General features: G+C 39.3%; 1 protein-coding gene across 2 annotated transcripts in view; it reads right to left on the bottom strand.

Annotated features, from left to right (window-relative positions):
• The window catches only part of ADK (adenosine kinase), a 509,577-nt gene that overhangs the window by 184,000 nt on the left and 305,966 nt on the right, over positions 1–19,611 (bottom strand). For both annotated transcript variants that reach the window (XM_056113429.1, XM_056113430.1), the window contains exon 7: positions 3,627–3,797. In XM_056113429.1, coding sequence (XP_055969404.1) covers positions 3,627–3,797 — 171 coding nt within the window. The remainder of the gene's footprint in view (positions 1–3,626; positions 3,798–19,611) is intronic.

Here is a 19,611-nt window from a genome sequence, read left to right as displayed (position 1 = left end):
TTTGAGCCTGACCAAGCCATGCTCGTGGCCTGGTACCCAGCCTTGTGCCCAGTGATCGTTCCAGGCAGGGTTCAGGGGACATCAGTGGTGCTGCAGACAGAATCCTTACAACGTCTCTGGTTGAAATCACTCATGGGTTAATCAAATCCTCTTCTAGCTAGGTAATATAAGGTAAAGGTAAAGGTAAAGGCCCTCCCGTTGATCGTCGATTTGCTCGAGCGGGCCCAGTAACGTCTCCATTGGAGACTTTGTTGTTACTGTGTCTGGCATATCGAATACGTCACGGGGAGCTTGCCAGGCTCTGCCGTGCGGGCGAGATACTCTCGGTAGCTTGCCGGGCTCTCCGAGAGGGGTGGAGGAATCGAACTCGGGTCGGCCATGTTGGCTGTGTGCAAGGCAAACGCCCTACCGCTGTGCTATCACTCCAGCCCACTCATCTATACTAGATTCTAAATCAACATTAACCTTACTGGTTTGCAGAATCAATAGGTGATGGTGAGCATCTTGTTATACCATTCACATATCTTTTTGGAAAATTTTTAAAAAATATTTTTGTACCATGAGGTAGAGTTGTAGACTGACAAACTTTCATATCTGGGTTTCAGTTATGCAATGATCAAGTACCCATCCCTCCACCAGTGCCCATTCTCTACCACAAATGATCCCAGTAGCCCTCCCCCCCCCAACCCCGCCCCGCCATTGTGGCAGGGCATTTCCTTTGGCTCTCTCTTTCCTTTAGAGTGTTGTGGTTTGCAATAGAGGTATTGAGTGGCCATCGTTTTCAGTCTATAGTCTATTTTCAGCATGCATCTCGCATACCGAGTGAATCCATCAAACATCCTTTACTTGGTGTTCCTTTCTCTATCTGAGCTGCCTTTTCCCCCAGCATGTGCTGCCGGCTTCTAAGCCGTGGAGCCGACCTCCTGGTACTTATCTCAAATATTCTTGGGTGTTCGTCTCCCATTCAATTCACATCTCATTTTTAATGTTTATCTTTGTCCATTTTTTTCTTTTTGAGGCTACAGTTGGCGATTCTGAAGATTTACTCAGATTGACTCCTGACTCGGCACTCAGGAATCAATCCTCGAAGTGCTAGGGGGGGACATGTGGGATGCTGGGGATTTAACCTGTGTTGGCCATATGCAAGGCAAAAAACTACCCATTGTATTATCTATCGCTTTGGCCCCAATTTTGTCCATTTCTAGTTTTCTTTCTTGATTTTGAGATATATTTTAGTCATGTTGAGATATATGTTGTTAGGCAATTATCACATGTATCTTTTAAATTTTTTTTCCCATTCTGAGAACTTTCTTGGTTTTCTTTGATGCAAATGTTTTTAATTATAGTGAAATTCAATTTATTATTTCTGTTGCTGCCTGTGCTTGAGGAGTCTTTCTTTTTCACTCTCCTAAATCTCTGCCAAACATTTTAGCATTGTTCCTTGGTTCTGGTAAATTCTTTCCAAGTTGTTTTACATGTTTCACAAACACATAAGCGCTTATTAAAAAGTTTTCCATGTGTTGTGAACAATTTTAAGACTATTTTCATTTTCTTTCAAATTAGGGTCGAGTGAGATTATAAAGTCCACACTGAAATTCTCTTAGTATTTAACCCTCTTAAGTTGTTTTTACTTCCAAAAAATCATTTTTTAAGCTCTTTTGAAAAAGTATGTAAGTTTGTCTTGTATTTAAATCAGTCTGATCTTAGGGACCAGAGAGAAAATACGGTGGGTAGGGCATCTGCCATGCAAGCGGGCTAACATGGTCGATCTCTGGCACAACAGTCAGCCCCAGTGCAGAGGAGGAGCAAGCTCTGAGTATCGATGGTTGTGGCTCAAAAACAAAACAAAAACCATAAAAAAAAAACAAAACCCATAAACCAGCCAGGCTGATCATCCTGACTTTTTTTTTTAATTGAATCACCGTGAGACACAGTTACAAAGTGTTTGTGTTTGAGTTGTAGTCATATAATGATCCAACACCCATCCCTCCCCTCCACCAGTGCACATTTTCTTCCAACAATGTCCCCAGTATCCACCCCTCCGCCCCCCAATCCCACTCCTCCCCGTGCCTCCATGGCAGACAATTTCCCCCATACTTTTTCGCAACTTTTGGGCATTATTCATCCTGACTTTTAAGAACTCTGAGGTCAAGGGTCAATTCGACCTCAGAATTGTTAGGTGGCTATCAAGGGATACAGCAGTATTTTTTTCATAGGTTTCTATAACCATGAAGAGAACTGGCAGCAAGGAATATCAAAAAATGTAGATTTCAGTTTACCTAGACTCTCAGTAGGAACACAGAAGATCAAGGCTATTAGCACTATTCTTGACATTAGATGAAATTGTAAACTGACAGGAATACATCATTACCTTTATTCTTGGTTAGTGACTTTGAATATACATTCTACTACTGTTATTGGCCAGACAAAGAGGTCTCAAACAAGTACGCTGGAGGCACTGAGTGACATTCCTAGCATCATCGTGATATCTTATTTTAACAAATAGACTGGCAAGCTACCCGTGATGTATTTGATATGCCAAACACAGTAACAACAGTCTCCAATGAAGATGTTACTGGGCCCACTCGAGCAAATCGATGAACAATGGGAGGACAGTGACAGTGACAGTATATATGGATATTTTAGAACCACAGGCCCAGTATCAAAATGGACTTCTATGATCAGTAATATAGTATTTTCATTTTATAAAAAGAACCCGAGAAATAAGAAATTTAAATGATAATTCTGGGATCACACGAAGGTCTCTTTTTATCAATTTCATATATTTTATTTAAGTAACAGGTAAATATGAACCGTAAATACTAAATAAAAAAAAAAACCCTGCCCCTCACTATTTTAGAATTAAGGAAAATATATTCTTGATAAAAGTTCTAAAAATTTATATCAGAAAAAATTAATCATAAATACAAATTATAATATATTAACATCAAATCATAATTTCTATATTAACTCAGATGAAAGTTTCTGAGGAAAACACAGTTTTACTAGTTTAATAAAACCAAGAACGTTGATGTCGAGTACTTAGGATGAGGTAAAAGGTTGGCTGAAAGTGGCATCAAAGTTTATTTACTGGTTTATGGAAATACTCAGCTATGCTCAGGGTCATCCCTGGCAGGGCTCAGGGCTCATCCAGGGTGCCATATTGAACCCAGGCTGGTGGCTGGAAAGCCTATACACCTTTCCCACTGTACTGTATCTACAGCCTGAAAGTAGTGATGAAAAACAAAGTTTTTTACCCCAATTGTAGTACATGATTATACATCAGGTACATATTTGTATTAGCTCAGAGAAATGATCAGAAAATGAGAGAAGAGTATTCGATATGCCAAACACAGTAACAACAAAGTCTCCAATGGAGACGTTACTGGGCCCGCTCGAGCAAATAAAAAGTATAAGTCCCAATTTACTAACCGTTGTATAAGAAGCTAGTATAAGCTGAAGAAAACAGTGAAATCACTGATGTAGAGTGATTCAAATTGTGGCAAATCTGGTGCGTAATCTTCAAATACACTTCTGCAATGCTGAGGTGTTTTATTTTGAAATAGAAACACAAATCTAAAACCAAAGAAAAACAAGTACTATTTTTTCCACAAAGAGTAACTCACCGTCTCATTTCCAAAAAGTATGTCAACATAAGGCAAAACTTTCATCAATGATTCTTTGTAGAACTGGCTAATAAATGGTGCAGACAAATTCAATGTAAAGATTCTGTTCTTTTCAGACGCATAGTGAGCCACTTTTAACACTGATTCCGGAGAAACTGTAAGAAAAAATCCCTGGATAAAGAAAAAAAAAGAAGTTAGAAATGCCATCTAAATAAGAAAAAAAATTAATTTATATACAAAATGCAAAAGTATATAAAATGCAGTCATAAAATGCAATACAGGAAACAGCAGCATTTGATTAGGAGAAAAGTTGATCATGAGTAATAAATATCCGACACAGGCCATTACATCCGAGCACATTACTGCACTGTACAGATTTGTATACTCAATGCTAAGAAAATTCTGGAAGTCCACAAAGGGAAGCGTAGTGGAAAGATTTCATTTAAAACAATAATTACATTTAGTTAGGAAATATGAGCATAAGCATACTGGATCTTTCTTTCTAGCTGTTTCTAGCACAGCTAGATGAGCACAGGTCAAGTGCCTTCAGACCCACCATCACTGGGTGAGCCCTCACCACGCCACCCTAGCCCCCACAAGAGAGAATAAAATAGTCAAAAGGAGACCGAGATGCTGAATGGTTATACCATTAACAGAAGAAGATGAACCCAGAATAAGATCCCTACAGGTCAAGTATTGGAAAGCTGAGGTGTGAGGAATTCCCAAATACTTTTCAGCAAGTTTGAGTCAAGAGAAAGCCCATAAAGGACAAAGATGGCAAAAGAGAAGTTGTATTTACCATGGAAGAAAGAGCAGATAAATCAGAGGGCAAAAGACAGAAGAGAGAATAGATCTTAATGGCCAGAGGAAAGGACGACTGTGAAATAGAGGACAAGAGGAAGACAAATGGGAGTGGAGAAAGAATCAAGCAGAGAAACTTCAGGAAACTGAGAGCAAGGCTAGTGTTGGGGAGAGAAAAAGGAGGCTGAACAAAATTCACAAGGTGTGATGATTAGGACCAGCTCTGCAGGGCATCGGGGCCACGCCTGGCAGTGCTCAGGAATGAGCCCTGATCTGGACAATGATCAGGGTCCCATATATGGGGTGGTGCATGAAATTGAGTTGGCCCCAGTACTATCACTTGAGTTCCCAAATAAATAGCAGGTAAAGCAAGGGCATTGGATATATATATATATATATATATATATATATATATATATAAAGCTTTATCCATGGTCACCTTTAACAGTCACCTGGAATTGGTTTCTTTTATTGGGGAAGACCCGCGTGGAAACCTCCCAGGAAGCACTGGGGCCTGGGCTCCACCCAACTGTGCCAGGAGGCTCTATGGAGCCATGAGTGAAACCAGAGCCTTGGGGAGGCGGAGCACGTGCGCCATCCTTGGAGCTAGCTGCCCAGGTCAATAAGGAATTGTGATCCAGGCACCACACTCAACAATTTTATGTATATGAACTCACTCACTAGTATTTCATCCCTCCATCAAACTTGTGAGGTGAATACTATCATTCTCATTTTATGAACAACAAAAGCAAGGTAGCAAAGTTAAGAAATGTTTTCCAGGCCATACAGCATACGTATAGGTGACAGAGCTTGTATTCTGTACTCTACAGGGAGTGAAAAAAGGAGGGGGGGGCACAGAGGGTGTTTTTGGTTGGGAAACAGGGGGTGGAGAATTGTTTTTAAGAACTGGAGAATCTTGAGAATTGCTTCTCTCCAAAGGAAAGGACTGAGACAATAATAGAAATGATCACTCTGGGCAAAAACTGAGCGCTGAAAGTAGGGAAAGGGATATATATATATATACATGACAACCTTTCAGCATTTGTATTACAAAAGGGGGAGGGGAAAGAAAGGGGGGGGAAGTACATGTCATAGAGGCAGGCTGGGGTGGGGTGGGTGGGTAGAACGGAAACTGGGGACACTAGTGGTGGGAAATGTACATGGGTGGAGGGGCAGGTGCTGGAACATTATATGACTGAAACTCAATCACGAACAACTTGTGACTGTGTATCTCATGGTGAGTCAATTAAAAAATTTAAAAAAAAAAAGGAAAAAGAACCTAGAAGAGAAACCACAGAGGGAAGAGAGGATGACTGGTGAGAAAAAAGGACTACAGGATATGCGAGGAAAGAACACAAAAGGGAAGAGCAGCTTATAAATGGCAGAACATGGAAGCTTATAACCTTGAACATAAAGAAAATTCTTGTCTTACCCCCCAAAATTATTTCTTTTCAACCTGTCATAAAAAGCTAACAATTTTTCTATTATTTAAAAATTTCATATTATAAGAATACTAAATTAATTTTAATGTAGGAGTAATGTAAATTGAGATATATACCTGATAGATTTATTGCCTTATAAATTCTGAGCTATTAAGAGAATTTTACTGACAGTATTTTTTTGAGAGTATAATTATCTCATCACTTTAAAGTATTGCTAATGAAATTCTAATAAAAATGTTTTCCTATGACAGTAACATACTATTTTCACATTAAAGAGCGCTAATCAATTAATTCCTAACCAATATACAATTTTTATAAAAAGGTAACAAACCTTAATCTTAGGGAACATGAATTTAAAACTGTTTTCCTTTTTTTTTTAGATAAAAAAAAAAACCAAATACCATGTCACTTGCAAACTATGAGCATCCAAGCTGCTTCCTTTGCTATTTCTGTCACTCGGAGAATTAAAACGAACAGTTTATACAGCATCTTGTCTCCATAGTAATATGTATGTACTTGCTTTTTAGTCTCATTTAATGAGGAGAGTTTAAAGCTGCCCCTCCACCCACATTTCTCCCTAAACTGTTTCAGCATGAAATAAAAACCTCCCAGAGCAAGCATTCTGCCAGCTGTGGATTAACCACAGACAGTCAGAGAATGGGCTACATAAATAGTAACCTGGTCAAATAATTAGGCTTCTCACCAACTACAGACTGAAAATTTGATCTGTGCTAAAATACATCTGATTGTAATTTAAGGTACAGCGCAGTACGCCCCTGGAGTTTAAGTCTGGCGTCATTCCAAGTGTGTGTATGTTGCCTGTGTGTGTGTTTTACTTTAAAATATAAAACAAGAGTATTGCAGTGTGGGCATGTCTCTTACATTCTGTTATTATGAAGAATATACGGGAAAATCATGTTTTAAATGATGCAAATTCACAGTTAAAGTCTAATGTTGAATGGCATTTTTATCTTTAGGTAGAGATTTAGTTATTAATTTAGGAGTCCCATTTTTAGACTGTGAAAACTTAAAATTGATGCCAACAGTACTTTTCTTTTCTAGGCCACATGTCCCAGACAATAGTGTCACCAAAATAAAAACTGCCATTATAAAAACAGTCTTCTTTCCCAGGTGTCTTGTATGCAATAAAAAGGTCAATTTTTGCACCTCCAGAGTTCAGTCACTGATAGTGATTTGGTTTAGAAGAGCAATCAACAAAATCCTGTGATTTTCTTATTAGAATCTCAGTCTACACAATAATTAACCCTGTGAACCTTTGTGTTTTTGTGAGGAACCAATAGAAAAGTGGAACCAAACACTAGAGGTTGGGTAATATGACCAAGAACCGAGAGTGAAGTGAGACAGAGCTATTCACTAGCGTGGAAGGAGGAGAGGGATGGCGAAGATTTAGCAAATCTAGATGGAAAGCTAGAAGTCTCAAATACACAAATTTGTCATTCAGCCCCTGTAAGGATTTCTCCTGAAGAAATGTAAAAATTCAAACTAAGATCGAGTGGGTGCGGGCAGCCTTCCCTCAACCCCCTGTGAAGCCCTGGCAGTCACGCCAACCACCATGTAAACTCACGCATTGGCCCAGGCCTACAGATTCAGCACGGAATCTCAGAAGAGATGCAAAGCCGTGAAAATTCAATGGGACACTGGTTTCTTAGCTGAAACTCTGGAGTGCCCATGGGAGAACGACTGGACAAATAACCACCATGCCAAAGCCCTGGCAGCCACACACACACACACACACACACACACACACACACCCCTCAGCTGCTGCCATACCAAGTGTCTAATGCCACTGCTTCTCCACTAATTTCTAGAGATATCAAACTGATGAAAATTACCCTTTTACCAGCTTTTAGGTGGAGAACCTGTGGTCTTGTAGAAATGGGGCTGGATAGAAACACTCACATCCTATAGACACCACCATGTCAGCAAATTGGTTCGGAACTACAGATCCTCAACTTCCTGGGCAATGGTGTCAGGACAACTCCAAATTCCACAATACTAACATCCCAGTAGAAACACACAGAATTCAATGGGAAACTGACACAGAAGACAACTAAGCTCAATAAATATAAACAGTAGCACTCAATTAGCAACAAACAGCTTAGAAAACTCTCTGACAAAGACTTAATGACCCCAGGGTGAGATATAACAATTTTCTTATATTTTTTAATATAACGATTTTGACATTTTTCTCTAAGAATTTCCTTGATAATTCCATTAGCCACTTAGTTGTAACAAGCAACATAAAAGAAAATATTTTGTGCCTGCTGAGGAGGTAGGCTTGAGGGGTGGCTGGGAAACTAGAGACATTGATTGCCAGTAACAACTGTATTATGAACAACTTTGTAAACCACAGTGTTTAAATAAAGTTAAAAAATTCAGTAATCATCAGGGAGATGCAGATCAAAACAATGAGACATCATCTCACACCACAGAGACATCCAAAAGACCAAAAGCAACCGGTGTTGGTGCAGACATGGGGAAAAAGGGACTCTCCTTCACTCTTGGTGGGAATGCTGACTGGTTCAGTCCTTTTGGAAAACAGTATGAACGCATCTCAGATAATTAGAACTTGAGCTCCCATCTGACCCAGCAATACCACTTCTAGGAATATATCCCAGAGGGGCAAAAATGTATAGTAGAAATGACACCTGCACTCGTATGTTCATTGCAGCACTGTTTACAATTAGCCAAAATCTGGAAAAAACCCGAGTGTCTGAGATCAGATGGCTGGTTAAAGATACTTTGGTACATCTACACAATGGAATACTATGCAGCTGTTAGAAAAGATGAAGTCATGAAATTTGCATGTAAGTGGAACAACATGGAAAGTATCATGTTAAGTGAAATGAGTCATAAAGGGGGGAAAGACATAGAAAGACCACTCATCTGTGGCATATACAGTAACAGAATAGGAGACTAACACCCAAGAAGAGTAGAGATAAGGACCAGGAGGTTAGCTCCATGGCTTAGAAGCTGGCCTCACATGCTAGGGGAGAGGGCAGCTCAGGTAGAGAAGGGAACACCAGGAGGTAAAGGGTGTTTTGAGGACCCGCTCGGGATGGGAGATATGTGCTCAAAGTAGACTATAGACCGAACATGATGGCCACTCAATACCTCAACTGCAGGCCATAACACCCCAAAGAAGAGAGAGAACAAAAGGGAATGCCCTGCCACAGAGGCGGGGTGGGGGTGGTAGGAGGGATACTGGGATTATTGGTGGTGGAGAATGGGCACTGGTGGAGGAAAGGGTACTCTATGATTGTGTGACTGGAATGCAAACACAGAAGTTTATAACTCTATAATTGTACCTCACGGTGATCCACTAGTAAAAAAAAATTAAATAAAAAAATACTCATACTCCTGGTAGTGCTCAGAGGGACCATATGGAATTATACCTGGGTCAACTGTGTGCAAGGCCAGTGCCCTCCCCACTCTATAATCGCTCAAGCCCCAGAACTATTTTTATTTTTTTCCACTGTCTCTTTTTACACTGTCTCTTCAATGGTCTTCACTAAGGCACACATTTTATCACATGAAGAATTAAGTTGTGCACGTAGGTGTGTACAATTGTCGCATACCATCTTAGATGAATTTTAGGAATCTATAATTTCCAAAGATTAAGAATAAAGGAAAAACAATGTACAGCAACCATGCTTATTAATTATCAATTGTGAATACACAGAGATGGGGGGTAGACTTTTATTTGAAAAACATACAGAACAAGGCAAGTGTCATTATTTTGAAAGAATCACAGTGATGGATTTTATTTCTTGTCTAAACACACAAATGGAGGCAAGAGCGAGAGCAAGCGAGTGAGCGAGCAAGAGGCAGAGAGTACAGCAAATACCCAATTGTCAACTCCCAGCATCACACATTGTCTCTCAAGCACTGCCAGGAACTACACCTGAGCTAAGCATCCCTGGGCATGGTTCCCAAACAAAATAAAAATTTAAATCAGTAAACACAAATATGAATAAAATATCACACATATTGTTGATATGGAGATAGATGTGAGTTAATAATCCTAGGGGCTCACCTATGAATCCAATGGCTAAGTATTAGATTTGACTGTAGGCTAAGGATGTATACTTTCTTTTCTTCTGTTTTCTGGGGATGTGGGGGAATGTGTCGAGGATAGGCCACACCCAGCGGTGCTCAGGGCTTATATTCCTGGAAGTGTGGGTGACCATTTGGGGTGCCAGGGACAGACGGTGGTGAGGAGCACGCCAGAAAAGTGCCCTACCCACTGCACTGCGGTCCAGCCCTGCACCTGCTCTCCGCACACACACAGAACCACGGTAATCCCACTCTCATAAGAGACTTAAGTTTTGTTTTATTTTTTAAATGGAAACCTATAAGAAAAGAGAAGCAAATATAAAAAATTCAAGTAGGAAGCGTTTTCAAATCCAAAGGGAATATAATCTAAAATTTGGCTATAGAAAATTTAAGGTGTTTCTTTTATTTCAAGGACTGAGATAAGCGGTAAAAAGAAAAAAAATCAGGGAAAATGTCTATAGTAAATATAAAAGGGTAAACGACTTTAATTTACAAAAACTTTGAAACGTAAAAACAAACATTTAGACACTGAAAGATAAATGAGATAAGGGCATGAAACAGCATTCCTAATAAAAGAGAGGGGAAAAAAGTCACCCTAGAGAGTAAATAATAAATCAGAGTTCTGTAGCAATTAAACACAGTGATAGCTAGATGATGAAAAATGATGTTAGTAAAATTAACAAATTAGTATCGCCTCTGTGTATGCAATCGATACTCTGCAGAAAATAACGTGAAAATAAATACCTATGGAGTAATAAAAAGTTTATATACTTTGATGCTGAAATTCTACTTGTGAAAGCATAAGGAAATAATTCAAGACATTGGAATCATACATTAATACTAAATAGAAAGTCTAAGAGCACAGCAAATATTCTACCATAGAACAATAATTTTACAATCGCACATTTGCCATTCTGAATCTGGCTGATTGCTATTAATTATTGTAACTTTGGTTTTCGGGCCACCAGAGAGTGCCAGGCTAACTCCTCTCTATGCTCTAGAGTCCTGACTGGTAGGTCTCAGGGACTACATCTGGTGCCAGGGATCGAATCCACGTTCTCTGCATGGTTCTCTGCATGCACGGCAAGGGCAGTACCTGCTAAATTATCTCTCCGGATCCAGGCTACTGATTATTTTAAATGTGGGCATTGTAAACTAAGACTTGAATTTCAAATTTTATTTAGTGCTCATTAAAATGGAAGAAATCACACGTAGATAAAAACCAATAACCAATATAATATGGCAATCGTGACTGTTAAATAATTAATTTAAATTTTAAAAAGAAGTAGTCCAGAATACGTTTTTATTAAACACAATTAGTGTTTCATTTTAACTATCAACAATTTAGTAATCAAGCTGTATTAAAAGACAAGTTCAAACTTAGATGAATTTTAAAGATACAATTAATTTTGTGTGAGCGGAACCTTTCATAGTGTGTTAAACAGAATATATGAGTAACATTCATTTTATCTGCTTCGTTTTGAATTTTAAAATGTGATTATTAAATAGCTTTATATTTTTATGTGCCCCCTGTTACTTACCCATTTGATAGCACTGCATTAAGATTAACCTCCAGATTAGGAACTGTGTGCTGCAACCCACATAGGGTTGTGTAAATGAATATGGAAGTCAACAAAAGCTTTACAATTTTGTTTTATAGGCTGAAAAGATAGCACAGCCTGCTGGACACAGGCCCAGCATGAGGCAAACCGGGGTTCAATTCCTGGCACACCAGAGTCTTCGAATCCACCAGGAATGATCCCTGAACACAGAGGTAGGATCAAGGCTTGAGTACAGCTTGGTGTAGCCCACTATCCTCCAAATATTCTGTCTAAAACAATTTATTTATGATTTATTGTTGGTGCTTCCTTTATAGACTTATTTTATGTACCCAGGGTCACATTATTATTTCTTAGGAGAAAAGGGATCACAGCAGAAAACAGTGAGAAAGGCCTGATCCTAGACAAGGATTTTCACAGTCCTGGCCTGCTCTAGAAAATAGAGTATGCATGTATAAAAATTGGTTATAAATCATGGAATCAGTGGGAAAAAGCAATCAGAACACAGCAAAGTAACATGGGTAAATCTGAACAAAAATGTTACATATGATTTTAATAGTTTTCCCCCGAAGTTTGGCGATGTGGCTTCTGTTCTTTTATGCTAAGAATATATTTTATTCTTAAAAATGAAAAGACATTTTGTTCACTTCAAGTACATCTGGGCACAAACAAAAAGTGTTTCTAAATAATGAGAAGCTTAATTCAATAAGCAACCGTAAGAACTAATAAACAGCTGGGAATAAATCATTTTTAAAAAATAGATAGCCCAAAAGGGAAGAAAACAAATATAGAATTAGTGATGTTAAGAAGTGAAAATCACCTCCTTGGACTGGGGAGAGAGTGCAAGGGTTAAGGAGCGTGCATGCATCCTGCTGACCCGGTTAGAATGCCAAACACCAAACACTGGCTCCAGGAGCAACGCTAGGAGTGTCCCCACCATTCCACCGACACGAAACCAAAACAAGAAGACAAACAAAAATCACTTCCTAAAAGCAAAATAGGAATGTGAATAACAGAAAAACATTTGTATTGCCATTGGGCCACCGAAACTAGAGCTGATGAGGAAGGCTGGGTGTAGCAGATGCAGTCTCCAGCCAGAGCACTGTCTGTTCCGAAGAACTAACTCTTTCCCACACTGCAACGAAGGTGTCATAGTAACACGAGTCAGAGAAGGAGGCTGAGAGAATGAATGAATTAGAAGTCAAAAATAACCAATAAAACAACCATATAGAATGTTTTTTTCCTCTTTAATGATTTTTACACATTTTGTGACTCTTCGAGAGTGTGAAGTTATTTCATTGCAGGAGTGGGAGGATCAACTATGAAGTAGGAGGAAGCACAGCTCCTCTTTACTTCCCAGGAAAACACCGACATTTGAGTTAATGTATAAATCATTTACAATTACAATGTTATGATACGCATTACTTCATTCCACTGACAATGCTCACTGAAGAAGCCATAACAAATATGCTAGAAAATGCTGTAAAGCTTATGTCACCCCTGGATGAATGAAATGCATTTACGAAACAGAATAATTCACCTCAATCTTCCAACCTATGTGGCTGCTTTCACAAGCATCAGTGAAATCCAATATATTTAAATCCTTTACGGGATTAGAATTCCTGCAATCTTACCTATACTGTGAATGAAGAAGTCAGCATTTCTTCTATTCCAAATAACCCCCACCCTCAAAGCATGTGACAGGAGAAAGCTAGGTAAAAAGAGAGGAGATGAATTTTAAGGGGACACCTGGGAAGGTATCACAGCTTATCACAGCTCTGATGGTATAAGGAAGTGTGAGACATCTATTTCCTTAGAAGTCTATTTCTAAGGAAAAAGAAACACGGTGAGTGAACACTAACAGACAGAGATAAAAAGCAATACAGCAGAAATGTAAGCAGCAGAATTAACAAGTTGTAGGGACAGTACTTTTACAAACTGCGTATGATGCAAATATACATGGGTAGATTTAAAACAAGGTACTTTTAACAGGGATAAAGGAGATATCAAACCCCAAATCCCATGGGGGTGGGTAGTAGAATCCATGATCAGGCATAATATGAAAAACAAAGTTCGAAGAGGAGAGCTGTTCCAAGCCAAATCATAATTTTACAGAATCTGAAAGGGCTTAACTCAATTCTCTGCACCTGACAGTTTAAACAAACTGGTATACTTAGTTTGAATAGTTTTGCCAATCTGGCTACTCACTACAATGCGATTTTGGATGACTTCCTCCCTAGACCTCATTATTCTAGGCAAGTAATCATATTTCTCAAGGTCCTTATGAGAATTAAATGAGTGTTTAATATAATGCATGACATGTAGTATACAGTCCAGACATATTTATAGATTCTTTCTGCAGGAATATCAAGATCCTTTGAAAGTTTTGTTTTTCCAGGACTGCTAGAGCTGTTCATTTCAATGCAGAATAAAGTAAGCTTTCTAACCTTAATTTTTTTTTTTCTAACCTTAATTTACAGTCTGGTATTTCCTTTAAAATACAAATACATAAAACAAAATTCATCCTTCGCTTTCCAAAAACTTGCCCTGCCTCTTATCTCTCTCTCTCTCTCTGTCACTCTCTCTCCTTGATTCAATCATCTTATAAACTGCTGACAGATTAATCATCCTAATCACTTTTCTTTCCCTAGTAAATTAAGTCCAAATGCCTAACACCCAGAATTCAGAACTTCCCACTATTGCACACCAACCAACATAGTAAAAGTAAAGCAGCTGTTACCTCTTATTACTCCAAAACATACAAACTTGCTTCAGTCATACAGAATGAATTGTCTTTCCCAAAATAAGTGGAGTTCTCATGCTCTTTCTTCTACCTGAAATATCCTCTATATGTACTTATTAATTTTTTTTCTTTTTGGGTCACACCCTGCGATGCACAGGGGTTACTCTTGGCTCTGCACTCAGGAGTTACTCCTGGCGGTGCTCAGGGGACCACATGGGATGCTGGGAATCAAACCCAGGTTGGCCGCGTGCAAGGCAAACGCCCTACCCGCTGTGCTATTTCTCCAGCCCCCTATACTTATTAAAAATTGACACACCCTCAACCCCTGTCAAAACCCATTTAAAGTCTACCCTTCATCCAACAAAACCTAGTGAAATTCTACCGACAAATTTACTCATTCCTCACTGAAGCTGCTGCCTAATATGTAGAGCTATACAATAAATAATCAACATATTTACTTCTGATTTTTTCATTTTGTTCTTTGGACCACACTCAGCACAGTGTGCTCAGGGATTACTCCTGGTTCTATGGCTCAGGAATTACATCTGATTGGATTCATAGAACCAGATGGGATTCTGGGGATTGAACCTGGGTTGGCCAAGTGCCCTACCCACTGTTCTATCTCTCCTGCCCTCCTTTTGACCTTAGACCACACTGGTGGTACTTGGAGACAACTCTCTGAACTCTTTGGGGGGACCATATAGTGCCAGAAATTGAATTCAGGGCTCCTACAGGTGAAGCACAGGCTCCAACCCTTTGAACCATCTCCCTGCTCTTCATTTAATATTATCAGCAATTTGCACACGCCTAGAGTGATAGCACAGCGGTAGGGCGTTTGCCTTGCGCGCAGCCAGCCTGACCGAGCCAGGTTTGATTCCTCCACCCCTCTTGGAGAGCCTGGCAAGCTACCGAGAGTATTCAATATGCCAAACACAGTAACAAGAAGTCTCACAATGGAGACGTTACTGGGCCCGCTTGAGCAAATCGATGAACAATGGGAGGACAGTGTTTGTTTGTTTGTTTTGCATACGTCGTACATCCCTAGCCTGAACGAACCTTTTGGGTATGACTGGGGGCTACACTTGGCAGTGCCCAGTAGCAAGTCCCAGCATGATGCTCGAGGGTCACTGCCAACAATGTGCAGAGAACCCTCTGGTGCTGAGGACCGAACCTGCACTTTCCACATGCAAAGCAGGAGTTCCAAACCTTTGATCCAAGAGTATTATTTATTTTAAATATAACTATTTGTTATAGTAAAGAATATGATACCAGATGATTTTAAAATAGCTGACTAAAATTTGAGACATTACATAAAATCCCATCTACCAGAAGTGAAAATAATTTTTTAAAGAAGAGGGTACTATATTCACATTTCACGTATTACACTATATACACATATATACAGATATGTGTCTAATTCAGAGATTTGGTTCATAGTAATCTTAGTACAGAACTTTTTGTAGTGCTCTAACAACTATCTAAAAGTGATTTTTATTTTTGAAACACTTTGATTCAAACTTACTTAGTGCTGGTATCTTAACAACTTAGTACCCAATGAGAACAGAGGATACATATTTAAGTGATCTATTTTTTATTGTCTTAAAAATTAACCAAACTGGGGCTGGAGCAATAGCACAGCGGGTAGGGCATTTGCCTTACATGCAGCCAACATGGCCGATCCAGGTTCGATTCCCAGCATCCCATATGGTCCCCCGAGCACCGCCAGGAGCAATTCCTGAGTGCATGAGCCAGGAGTAACCCCTGAGCATCACTGGGTGTGACCCAAAAAGCAAAAAAAAAAAAAATTAATCAAACTAGTTGCTAATGGGCTATAGTGCTTACAATACATGACTCTTGAATAAACAGTATTATTACCCTTACTCCTTGAACGGCACTAACTTTTAGAAGGAACTTGCTTTCCCCTGCTCGCCCCCGCTGACTAATCACACCAACATTCCCAGAAAATATCCAATAGCATGCATGTAAGCTTGCTGTGTGAAATACCCAAGAGCCTTGGAATTTTACTGAGGAATATCTAAATGCCTAGAATAGGAACTGTGATTCTAATATTTAAAACAAACAAAAACCTTGATGTACCTTCACTTAGAAGAGTTAAAGCCTTCCTTTTAATTTCTAAAGATGCAAATACTTTACTTGGCATTAGAGTATAGAAACATGGTACACAAAGACAGAGTAGGAGGTACGGCCCTCGTCTTGCACATGCTAACGCACGTTAGATTCCTGACACTTTAAATGTTTTGAGTACCACCAGTGCTCACTACTGAGCAGCCACTGAGGATTAGCCACTGAGGACCAATGGGTATGGCCCCAAAGACCTCCACACTTCCCTAGCCAAACCCCTCCACAAGCACCACCGCCAAGTTAATGGAAGTAAATCTGAGAATCAGGGTATTTTCCAGACAAGAACGGTGACTTATTTTATAAAAGACAGATTCCACTAAACAGTAGCAATGCATGCCATGAGGGCAGATAAGAGTCTGTAGAAAGCTGTCTGGTTGGAAGACCTTACAACTTTAGCACAGTTTAGACCTGGTAATCTATTTTAATGTGCTTCCAATTCTACTCAGCATTATAAATTTACTAACTTAAACTTTCAGTAAAAAACGTATTACAAATAGATATTTTTTGTTTGTTTGTTTTGTTTTAGGACTACACCCAGTGGTGCTCAGGGGACCAGAGGGGGGGTTCCAGGGATTGAACCCAATAGTCTGTATGTCAGGAAAGAGCTGTGACCCTTTGTGCTATCTTTTAATTATTTACTCAATAAAAATATTATACAAAAATTTTTAATTTTTTTGGTCCATTTTTACTTTGGGTCACTCCAAACTTCAGGGATTGAACTCTAGGTTTAGGCATTCACAGCATCCACAGTCAATCAATATTTAAGATACAATCAATTTATTTTTGGGCGAGGAAAGTGCTATACTTGGTGGTACTCAGGGGCTACTCCTGGCTCTGTACTCAGAAATTATTCATGGTGGTGCTTAGGGGACTATATGCGATGCCAGGGATTGAACCAGGTTGGCCATCTGTAAGGCAAGTGCCCTACCCACTATCAGGTACTATTAGTTTAGACAGCAGAGAATTTTCATAAGTACGTCCCATTCCCCATTACATTAACACCTTTCCCCCAAAACACAACTCTCTTTTCATCTTTAAGGGTGTTGGAAGACACATCTGGTAGTGCTCAGGGCTACCTCCTGGATCTGTGCTCAGGGATTATTCTTGACAGGTCTCGGTGGACCATTAGATGCCACCAGGGATAGAACCCAGATTTGGCTGTGTGGAAGGCAAGTATGTTACTTATTGTACTATTATCTCAGGCCACAGCAACTCTCATTTATATGTAAAGACAACTGCAACCGTTTCCTGTTTGACATAGTAAAGTGCCTTTGCTCAAAAACCTTAATTCTCACTTCCTAATCAATGCATGTCAAGTTTCGAATAAATTCTCAAAATTTAATCAAATCTTCTTTTTACTATTATTTCTGATGATTCACCTTCATGGAACTTTTACTTAGAACACATACTTCAAGCTAGCCCAAATACAAATCTTGTATCTTTCTGTGTTTTCTTTTTTCCGAGTGATATTTATCCTCTAGAACTTGTTCTTCTCCTTTCACTTGGTCAACACAAGAATTGGCAAATATTTTCTGTGGAAGTAAATGTTTTGTGTTTATGGGTCATTTGATCTCTACTGCAACTACTTGTCTGCTACTCTAGCAATAAAATAGCTATAGGTAACATACTGAAAAATTAACACAGATGTGTTCCAATAAAACTTTACTCAGAACAACAGGAAGTGGGCAAAATATGACCCCTCATCTAAAGAAAATACATGCTACAGAATGGAATTAAAACCTGCCATCTGCAGATGAGACTAAATACAGATTTTGCCAAGATACTGTACCTTCTTCTAATTCAATCTCTGGCTTGCTCTTTGGTAAATTACCACAGTGAAAGCCTCATTTTTCCCCATTTTTTTCTTTTAAGTGGAACAAATAAAGATGTCAGGAAAGCATAGCAGTGTATATGATTATAGCTAAAAATAACAAAGAATAGCACTGTCCTCCCGTTGTTCATTGATTTGCTCAAGCACGCCCAGTAATGTCTCCATTGTGAGATTTGTTGTTACTGTATTTGGCATATCAAATATGTCACGGGGAGCTTGCCAGGCTTTGCTGTGCGGGCGAGACATTCTGGGTAGCTTGCCAGACTCTCCCAGAGGTGGGGAGGAATTGAACCCGGGTCAGCTGGGTTGCAAGGCAAACGCCCTACCTACTGTGCTATCACTCCAGCCTAAATAAAGAATATTAATGTAAACAAATCAACTAGAATTTGAGACATTCAGATTATGGTATAGATTATGGAAAAACTAGTCAGAAACTGAATGATAAATTTTATCTTGATAGGCTTAAGTTTCTTGCTAAAAAAAAAAAGACAAAACATAAAGTGGATGAAGAGGAAGAGGCTCAGGGCAGGTGGGATGGGGGATGGGGGTGGGAGGGATACTGGGACCAGTGGTGGTGGAGAATGGGCACTGGTGGAGAGATGGGTACTCAATCATTGTATAACCGAAACCCAAGCACAAAAATTTGTAAGTCTACAACTGTACCTCATGGTGTTTCACTAATAAAAATAAAAAAAAAAAAACAAAGAGGAGCGAGGAAAGCTCGTCCAATAAATGGTTCTGATTAAAAAAAAATGCACAGGGATCCCTGATACAATACACAAACGTACATAAAAGAGACTGGAGACCAGGATATTAGAGCCAAAATCCATAAAGTACACTAGGATTTTTAAAAAAAAGCAATTTCCATATTACTACTGAATCCAGAGGTGCTGGGTAAGGAAACAGAGGAAATAATAAATGAAACTAGATCAAAGCAAAAATCTTACTTGATTGTGAAAGAAATGACTGCAAATATAAAGACATCCTAATAAATGGGAGAAAGTATTTGCCTACCATAGTTGTGACAAAAAGCTAACATCTAAGATCCACAAAGTACTCAAAAAACCAAACCAAAAAAGCAAACAATACTACTAAAAGAGCAGAATGGAGCTCAAGACATCTCCCCAGATAAGACATACCAACAGCCAAAAAACATGCGAAAAAGTGTCCAGCAGCACCTACAAGAAACACATCTGAACAGTAAGAGCAAATACAGACTCAAAGACATCAGACCAGAATCCATCAGCTACACTGAAGACAAGATCGGCAAAACCCTCCACGACATTGAAGCTAAAGATATCTTTAACGGTGACACACCATTGGCCAAGCAAGTGGAAACAGGGAAACAGAGAAGGATATTCGCCCAATAAACATCCGATAAGGGGTCGAT

This window comes from Sorex fumeus, unplaced genomic scaffold (genome assembly GCF_029834395.1).
Source record: "Sorex fumeus unplaced genomic scaffold, SorFum_2.1 ptg000020l, whole genome shotgun sequence".
NCBI lineage: Eukaryota > Metazoa > Chordata > Mammalia > Eulipotyphla > Soricidae > Sorex > Sorex fumeus.
Note: the sequence above shows the minus strand (reverse complement) of the source record. Positions and strands in the feature narration are given on the sequence as shown.